General features: G+C 38.3%; 1 protein-coding gene across 1 annotated transcript; it reads right to left on the minus strand.

Annotated features, from left to right (window-relative positions):
* Window positions 1–1,233: 1,233 nt before the first annotated feature.
* loxl5b (lysyl oxidase-like 5b) lies at window positions 1,234–6,417 on the minus strand. The gene is made up of 7 exons (XM_056239960.1): window positions 5,482–6,417; window positions 5,261–5,369; window positions 4,146–4,283; window positions 3,461–3,617; window positions 1,695–1,790; window positions 1,506–1,621; window positions 1,234–1,405 (listed from the first exon to the last, which is right to left on the minus strand). Exons 1-7 carry the CDS (start codon window positions 6,221–6,223, stop codon window positions 1,399–1,401), a joined length of 1,365 nt encoding a protein of 454 aa, XP_056095935.1. The 5' UTR covers window positions 6,224–6,417; the 3' UTR covers window positions 1,234–1,398.
* Between the last annotated feature and the right edge of the window lie 3,718 nt (window positions 6,418–10,135).

A 10,135-nucleotide genomic window follows, 5' to 3' on the forward strand; every position in this document is an offset into this window, starting at 1 on the left:
GCTAATCAGGTCACGTGCCGCGTTCCTCCAATCAATGAGGCTGACACCGCAAATTATTACCAGGGTTATAGGAATTTTAGCCTGAGACAGCAGTTTATTAATACCTTGATAACCCGGGTAAATTATGAGCAATACCAAACGTGAAGCCCAGGATTATCTTAACCCAGGGTTTAGAATGACTGACTGATTTCTAGGATTGTAAGAAATGATTTTCACATAATTAACATCTCTCTCACCTTGTCCACCATTTATGGATTTTTTAAATGAGTTGAAATGCATTCTGGGATTGCCTTCTGCATGCACAAGTTGCTTGTCTTCAAAGGAGGTAAAATAATGTGTGAAATGCTTGTAAATACTCTAAAAAGTGACATTTTATCCTATTATAATCAGTACAAAATAGAATGTGGTCAAGAGGGAGAAAATGCTGATGAATGCAAACAATATTCAGTTTTCATCTCAAGCATGAAAAATGACAAAGTGCCCCATTAGGATGTTTATTAAATATAAACTATTTGTTCCAAAGTCATAATAAGAGTGGAAAATCTCCCAACCATGAAGACTTTCACCCAAATGGTTCGACCCAGTTGGATTTTTACTCTACTGTACAGTAATAGCAGGACGAGGCAGTAAAAGCTCTCAGACTCTGATGTCTTTGGCTCCGTCTCTCATTCCACACGCTTTCATCCCACATCTACACTTCAATAATGCCTTCATTCCTGTTTAAACATTTCTCCTGATAGCTCATTTGAACTTTACTGTATTGAATGAACCCGTGATTTAATGAAGAAGGAGTTTAGAAAAGAACCACAATCCATTTTCTGTATTACATTCTCTCCATTTCTGTTTATTGCATATCAAGCCACGAACGACTTCGTCCATCCAAGTCCGGGATTTATGGAACGATTCTTATAATCATGGCAAAGACAAAGGAAACACGCAGCAAAGTCTTTCAAGATGTTGCACAGAAATATCGAAGGACACCTGGAAAACCGAACCTTATGAATATTTCAAGTGTATATTTTACACAAGCGTTCTGCGCTGGAGGAAAACACTCGACCACTGGGAATTCACCATCTAATAGAAAGTCTAAATAACACAAAACGTCCCTCAATATCATAGCTAATATAAGAAAATGCGTATATTTTTTATAATCTGTGTAATAAATACGAACGCTAAAAAGCAACATACTAATTAAAGTTAAAAATTTAAAATAAATGTTGCAAAAAGAAATGCAAACATCACAAAAACACTTGCTAACTCGTATAAAATAGATACAGTACGTTTGTCATTAAATATTATTCCAACATCTATAAGGAATGTTTCAAGTTAAATTATTATAGTTAAACCTATTACATAGGCCTTTAAAAAAAATCATCTTGTTGACCCGACCCAAGGGCTTTAACTCCTGTGGAAACAGTGAGAAAGAAATACATGTAGTGGATTATTGCTCTGATTACAATATTAATGTGCTGCAATAAAACAAAAAAAACAAAACATTTTCTCACCCAGTTATGATGCAGTTTCTTGTTTGGATGTAAATGCCAGTGTAAATGACCTCACATCGCACAACGTTATTGGAGAAGTCCGACTCGGGCACCAGGTAGTCTGGATTGACAGTGACCTGTACAGGAAAACAGGGTCCGGTTCAGAAATGCCATAACGTCAGCATCATCTTTTCTCAAAACACATCATACCTTGAGAATGTAGTTCCCAGGAGCGACGTCTGTGATGTCGATCCATTGGCAGTCGATGTTGGCAGCGTATGTGTCGTGGCAGCCTGGGCTCAAACCCTGAAAATACAGCAATAATATCTCTATTAAACCCAAACACACATGTGACCCTGGATCACAAAACCAGTCATAAGTCGCACGGGTGTATTTGTGGCAATAGCCACCAAAACATTGGGTCTTATTCATGAAACACGAGAATTTTTGTGTAAATCGTGTGTAAAGTGGTTCTGGCGTAATTTTTCGGATTCATTAAAATGTTCGTATTTTCCAAATGTTAGTTGGTACGAAAGAAATCTACCCCTATTCCCAGCCACCCGTAAATAGTGAGTTTAACATCCGAACGTTTTGCTCATTAATAACTAAGGCTGCATTTTAATTAACCTTAATCGGGTACATATTTACACAGCATTTTGAAAAAATATTATATATAGTAATTACATGCGGTTTTTCTTTTTACTTCTGGGACTGTTTGATTAGCAGATGAAACTCCATTAACTGCATCTGTAATATGCTTGCTTTATTTAGGACCCGATACGGCACTATGTATGCTTGAAGATAAAATGTGGTGTTTTGAATAAACTTCTGATAATAAAACTTCGATTTCTGCATCTGAGAAATTTTTCTTTTTCATTCGTTTGGTGTCATATGATGCCCATATATAGTTGTCAGTCGGATTTAATGGGCGGGATTTATGCACTCTAAAAAATGCTGGGTTGTTTCAACCCAAATTTGGGTCAAATATGGACAAACCCAAATGTTGGGTTAAAAATGTAATTTAAAATTTTAACCCAACTTCAACTTTTACTTTCAACTGTAAATGTTTTAATTACATTTTTAACCCAACATTTGGGTTTGTCCATATTTGACCCAAATTTGGGTTGAAACAACCCAGCATTTTTTAGAGTGTGGTAATTGAGAATAAGCGTGCACGCGCGTCCCATTTACGACTGATTGGAATTCATTAACACACACACACACATTTCACTATCACATCTGACGTTTACGAAGTATTTATGAATCAGGAGATGAGTTTTCGGGAAGGTCTCTTTACGCGCAAATCACTCTCATATTTACTCGTATATTTACAAATGTTTCATGAATGAGACCCATTGTGTGGGTCAAAATGCCAAAAATCATTCGGATATTAAGGAAAGATGAAGATGAAGTGTTCCATGAATTTTCTACCATAAATATATCACATTTATTTTTGTGAGTGAATGCAGCACAGTCGCGAACATACTGTAACACCCTAAACAATGCTGGGTTGTTTCAACCCAAATTTGGGTCAAATATGGACAAACCCAAATGTTGGGTTAAAAATGTAATTTAAAAATTTAACCCAACTTCAACTTTCACTGTCAACTGTAAAATTTACAGTTGACAGTGAAAGTTGAAGTTGGGTTAAATTTTTAAATTGCATTTTTAACCCAACATTTGGGTTTGTCCATATTTGACCAATTTTTTTAGAATGGACAACTTTAAAGGTGATTTTCTCAATATTTCGATTTTTTTGCACCCTCAGTTTTCAGATTTTCAAATAGTTGTATCTCGGCCAAATATTGTCCTATCCTAACAAACCATACATCAATGGAAAGCTTATTTATTCAGCTTTGATATATGCATCTCAATATAACAAAATTGACCCTTAGGACTGTTTTTGTGTTCCAGGGTCACACATATGACAGAAATGTTTGCAATAGTTGCGCTGCTGGTCTGGTGTGTGTTTGTACCTGTGTGTGTGCAGTGCACGCGTATCTGCGGTGAAATCCCGGATCGCAGCCAGTGTCTTCCAGACAGAAACTGGCCTTGTGTCCCTCAGCGACCTTCCGTCCAGTGCTGATGTCCAGGAGATCATAGTGACTGAATGCATCCATGCTGTGATAGTGCCTGCATGTGGGATTCAACATGAGTCTGATAATAATGCACTTTACATGTGTTTTCATAAGCACAGCAATTACTATCGCTCGTACATAATGATTTGACCTAGCATTTATAACACCTCTAGTTATAGAACCAATATGCATCACTCATACATTTTATAAAACAATATTGCATCCACTTACATAATGCATCACTCACATACATTTTAGAAAATCGATATGCATAACTGATATACATTTTATAATACAGATTTGCATCACTCACATATAGTACATTTGTTAAAAAATAAACAGTTCCGATTCTAAATTCTGATTGCATGGACCGTGGAGTGAAATGAACTGTTGCACTGTTTATTCTGATTTTTAATACTAAGAAATGTAACTTTTTTATTGAACATTACTGTATTTTATAATATAGCAGTAGTTCCAACTTTATGAAAGCAGTTTGCATGAATTGCAGTGATTGTACAACATTAAAGGAGGTTTTAGTAATATTTTATAATAATATAACAACTGTATAATTCCTCAAACTCACTGATGACAGCTGTGCCACTCCCACTGATGTCTGGGTTTGACCGGCAGAAAGTCCGTCGTTCCCATGTTCCTGACTTTCTGTGGGAACCGAAGGAGAACCCTGTAGTCTATGTCTCTCACCGTGGGTCTGTACGCAGATCTGAAACATGAAAGATATGAGCTTATGGATCACAGGGTCATGAGAGAACACTGATGATTGAAGTTTGGATATGTTTGTAGAGTAAACCAGACCGCCTAAAAACCTCTCACTAATATTCAAACCATGCAACATTTATTTTCAGAATACACTAAGTCTGCTATTCGACATGGTAAGAAATTGCAAACTCAACATGCACACCATGCACATTTTTTGTCATTGAGGCATTTTTAAGTGCGAGTTAAGTATCAAATTATGGGAAGCTGTTTTGCCTTTTAATCATTCACAGGATATGAATTTGTGATATCAACAACTGAATTTCTACTGATTTCATGAATGTGATTGTAACTAGTAAGAAAGCCATTTTAGATATCTGAAATTACTCTCCTAATTACTGATATCAGAAATACATTTTCAGATAATAGAAATAACAAATGTAACATGTTGACATACATTTACAGATATCAAGAATTAACATTTCAACTAGTGACAATTGAGTTCTAGATATCAGGAATTTATAATTTTACTAGTAACCACGTAATTATTGATATAAATATTATGATTTTTATTTTTTACTAGTAATGACTGTATTTCTGATACGTGAAATTGGAAATTCAACTAGTAAGAAATCAATTTTTTATATCAACAATTGAATTTGGATATAAATTGAATTTAAACTAGTGAAAATACAATTACAGATATCAAGAATCATATTTTTTTTACTAGTTGAAATTTAATCCTTGATATCAAGAATTCCTATTTCAGCCAGTGATGACATCATTGTTGATATCAAGAGTTAACATTTTTACTAGTAGAAATTTAATTCCTGATATCAAGAATTAGCATTTTACCTAGTGAAAATTAAATTGTTGATATCAAGAATTCATAATTAAAAGTCAAAACGGCATGCTATAATCTAAATACTTTTAGGGGCCGCTGTAAATCTACACAGATAATAATTCATAAGCCTATTCACACACCGCGCCAGGCAGTTCTCCTCCGCCGCGCACCGGAGCGCGTACATCTGGACGCGCTGGATATATGAGCCCGCCTGGATGGAATATGGATCTGGCACAAGGTCCGGAAGACCTGCAGACACGCACAACACAAGCATAACCTATAATGAAAACATGCGCTTTAAACAACCCCCGCGCATTGCCACATATGTTGAGGTTAAATTCGTGCTTTACGCACAGCTCACCGTTCTGGAAATATCTGGTGCCATACCCGGTGCCAGGCGGCGGTCTGCGGGGAATGAGCGTCCTGCCCCCGGGAGGATAGATGTTGTAGAAGACGGTATTCCTGTTGCGTGGATCATCTCCTGCCATACTTTCAGACGTTGTTCCCTGCTCAACTGGGACATTTGGAGCTTGCGCTCTGGGGAGATCTGCTTCATTATTTCCATAATCTGAATTTAAGGTGTTTGGATTCTCCGTTGGATTCAGCTGTAGGAGATTGGGAACCACTGGCGCCCTCCGTGCGGTATTTCCCCCCTGTGCAGGGGCTCTTCCTCCACCTGAGTATTCAGACAGGACCGTGGCGTTGGTTCTGGTTCCTCCTGGAGCTATTCTGAGCCTCTGGCGCACATGCGTTTGTCTGGCACCCGGTGCGCGGCTGTTGGCCACTATATACTGCATGCGGTCGGGGCCCAAAAGCGCGGTGCTGCTGTCCGGTACGCTGTTAGTGGGTCTCTCAACCGATTCCACTCGAATTCGCATGGTCCTGTCCCGGGAAGCATCTCTGCTCGGATAAACCCTGGACTGTCTTCTGGACGGCACCGGTGCGTGATACTCAGAGCCGGTGCTCATTAAACTGAACACCTGGCCGTTATTCACCCACTTGATCCGGTTCCTCCAGGGCGCGGAACTTTGCGCGCTGATAAAATTAGTCAGTCCTTGAAGTAAATATAAAACTAAAATCAAGTTTGGCATCTTGAGATACATTTTAAAACTGGACAGTCACTGATATGGTTTCCCAGCACAGATGATGTGGGACTCTGGAGTGCGTAAACGGCATAGTCCGAATCTTCCGCGAGCCTCTAGAAACGGGCAGAAGAGAAGCGGACAGACATTGATCGAACTGTGGGAGTTCACGCGCGCGTGCACAGTCAGCAACATTCGCGCTTAACCCTTTCCTCGCCGAACAAACTGGTGTCTCAATACTGCATGCAAAAAGCTTTTTGGAGTGAGTTAGGCCTATAGGCTACGTTTGATGAATTATCAAATACATTTACATGAAATGTATAAAACATAGTTTCAAACACACATCAATGTCACCTGGGATAAAATCTGGAATTCTTATATTTAAGTCTGTTTCATAAACAGAAGGTTTCAGGATTTTGGTAAAAGACAGATGTGTTGAAAATCTATTACCTGATTTGTTGCTCTCGGCCTTTTACAGGTGAAAGTCGAAAAATTAGAATATCATGCAAAAGTTCATTTATTTCAGTAATTCAACTTAAAAGGTGAAACTAATATATTATATAGACTCATTACATGCAAAGTGAGATATTTCAAGCCTTTATTTGTTATGATTTTGATGATTATGGTTTACAGCTTATGAAAACCCCAAATTCAAAATTAGAATATTGTGAAAAGGTTTTCATATCTTTAAGCCATAATCATCAAAATTATAACAAATAAAGGCTTGAAATATCTCACTTTCCATGTATGAGTCTATATAATATAATAGTTTCACCTTTCAAGTTGACTTACTGAAATAAATGAACTTTTGCACGATATTCTAATTTTTCGACTTTCACCTGTAATTGGCTTGCACATCTCTCATTATGGCGCTGTTGATCATTGCACTACGCTGTAATGTCCACAGGATGGCAGTGTGCACTAACAGAAACACAGACTGATGTAGATTCATGTCATCAAACCCCCCACAGTTCATTTCTCCAGCAGTGGTTTTGGATGTTGGATTCAAACCAGTAACTGCACCAGCAACACCTGGACAAGCATTAAGAAGAAAACACTGAGCTGAAAGCTTGAACTGTGTTTTCAAGACAAGACTATTTTCCACAAATGTCAAAACAATGGTTTGATATTCTCATATGCTGCTCTTTTTCAGTTTACACTCCGGGTGTTTGGGGTCAATAACCCAAACATTTAGAGAGCGAATGTATAAAAAGTACACATTTTTGAAAATACAAATTATAGATCACTTTTACTTCTCATCTATACATTTATGCTGTTTTTTGGAGAATAAGTACTTTTTTATATATTTACCACAAAATTGCTCAACTACACCATTAGCATGCATATGAAAAATGACATTTTTATGAGAAAAGAAACTTTTATGATGATCAAAATTAAATATGAGTTGTTAGTTAGGGATCCCATAGAGATCCATTCGTTTTTCTGGATGTGGCTAACTGCTCTTATAACAGCTTTTGTGTTGAATATTTTTTAAATTATATATATATATATATATATATATATATATATAGGCAACTTATGTGGCATTATTGCAATCAGTGAATTTTTGGTTGTTGTTTGAGGTCTTTTGAAGAGTTTGTTTTTGCAATAATACAACATAAATTTCCAATAATGCCACATACACTCACCTAAAGGATTATTAGGAACACCATACTAATACTGTGTTTGACACCCTTTTGCCTTCAGAACTGCCTTAATTCTACGTGGCATTGATTCAACAAGGTGCTGAAAGCATTCTTTAGAAATGTTGGCCCATATTGATAGCATAGCATCTTGCAGTTGATGGAGATTTATGGGATGCACATCCAGGGCACGAAGCTCCCGTTCCACCACATCCCAAAGATGCTCTATTGGGTTGAGATCTGGTGACTGTGGGGCCATTTTAGTACAGTGAACTCATTGTCATGTTCAAGAAACCAATTTGAAATGATTCGAGCTTTGTGACATGGTGCATTATCCTGCTGGAAGTAGCCATCAGAGGATGGGTACATGGTGGCCATAAAGGGATGGACATGGTCAGAAACAATGCTCAGGTAGGCCGTGGCATTTAAACGATGCCCAATTGGCACTAAGGGGCCTAAAGTGTGCCAAGAAAACATCCCCCACACCATTACACCACCACCACCAGCCTGCACAGTGGTAACAAGGCATGATGGATCCATGTTCTCATTCTGTTTACGCCAAATTCTGACTCTAACATCTGAATGTCTCAACAGAAATCGAGACTCATCAGACCAGGCAACATTTTTCCAGTCTTCAACTGTTCAATTTTGGTGAGCTCTTGCAAATTGTAGCCTCTTTTTCCTATTTGTAGTGGAGATGAGTGGTACCCGGTGGGGTCTTCTGCTGTTGTAGCCCATCCGCCTCAAGGTTGTGCGTGTTGTGGCTTCACAAATGCTTTGCTGCATACCTCGGTTGTAACGAGTGGTTATTTCAGTCAAAGTTGCTCTTCTATCAGCTTGAATCAGTCGGCCCATTCTCCTCTGACCTCTAGCATCAACAAGGCATTTTCGCCCACAGGACTGCCGCATACTGGATGTTTTTCCCTTTTCACACCATTCTTTGTAAACCCTAGAAATGGTTGTGCGTGAAAATCCCAGTGACTGAGCAGATTGTGAAATACTCAGACCGGCCCGTCTGGCACCAACAACCATGCCACTCTCAAAATTGCTTAAATCACCTTTCTTTCTTATTCTGACATTCAGTTTGGAGTTCAGGAGATTGTCTTGACCAGGACCACACCCCTAAATGCATTGAAGCAACTGCCATGTGATTGGTTGATTAGATAATTGCATTAATGAGAAATTGAACAGGTGTTCCTAATAATCCTTTAGGTGAGTGTATATTACTATTAACTTTCCTGTGGAAAAAGCTGCTTGTGTTGATCTGTGACTCATCATGTGACTCTCATCACCACTGTGATTGGTGGTTGTCACTTGTCAGTGTATTACACCAGTACAAAACAGATATTATTACTTAAATAGGTCGGTAAATTCACATCAGATAATGTAATACGTATTATTACTGTAAATTTAAGTTAAGTCTGTAATACCTAAAATGTGCTACCGTATTTTTTTTTTACGGTAGATTTCCCGGTTGTTTTTTGTTTTTTTTTCAGTGTAGGAGGAGTGACATTCGTGCGGGAATCACAGCGAGGACTAATAAAGCCAAATATGGCAAGAGCTACTGAGAGTAACGTGACACTACAACCAGAAATAGATGAGATGAGATGTGGAAACACCCCTGACACAACCTCCATAAGAGCGCGAGAGTCTCCCACCGCAGCAACAGACACTCACACTCCCCTCAGCGGAAGATAGGCTACTAAGATACAGTTTAGACTACAGTAAGTATCAAACATTACATTGAGTCTTTACTTGTGTGTCTAAAAGTGCAAAATGTGTAAAACAAATCACAAGCAGAAGCGATGCTTTCCACCAGGCTTGGACATTGTATGTAAGCGAGCGAATAGCAAATAAAATCTCAGTGTCTTTGGCGCTCCTGGTTGTTTCACTGTTGGGTTTGTTGAATAAAATCTTCCCCGTGTTTCCTCCCGACATCAAACTAATGCTGCTACGCTTTTGAAATTATTTTATTCGTAAATCTAGGTGTCCAGAGCTGCACTCATCTTTGTGTGATTTTACGAAGATGGTCTTTAATGGTTTGAGCACAAGATTTCCCAAAAGGAATATATCTGATGCCACGTACAGAAACATTATTCTTCAAGGAATTTCCATCTAAATGATAGTGCCTAAAATAAGGGCTGAAGGTCACCTTTAATTTACTTCTGGAAACAGGTGAGGAAAATGCCATTTTTGCCTTTCAAGAGCTTTCCATCAGCTCTTGGGCTTGTGGATCATGGAATATATTACTTGCTTGGGACAAAAGTGGACGCGGACCGTCAGAATGGAT

The sequence above is a fragment of the Rhinichthys klamathensis genome, unplaced genomic scaffold (genome assembly GCF_029890125.1).
Source record: "Rhinichthys klamathensis goyatoka isolate OS25496 unplaced genomic scaffold, OSU_Roscu_1.1 h1tg000575l_1, whole genome shotgun sequence".
Classification (NCBI taxonomy): domain Eukaryota; kingdom Metazoa; phylum Chordata; class Actinopteri; order Cypriniformes; family Leuciscidae; genus Rhinichthys; species Rhinichthys klamathensis.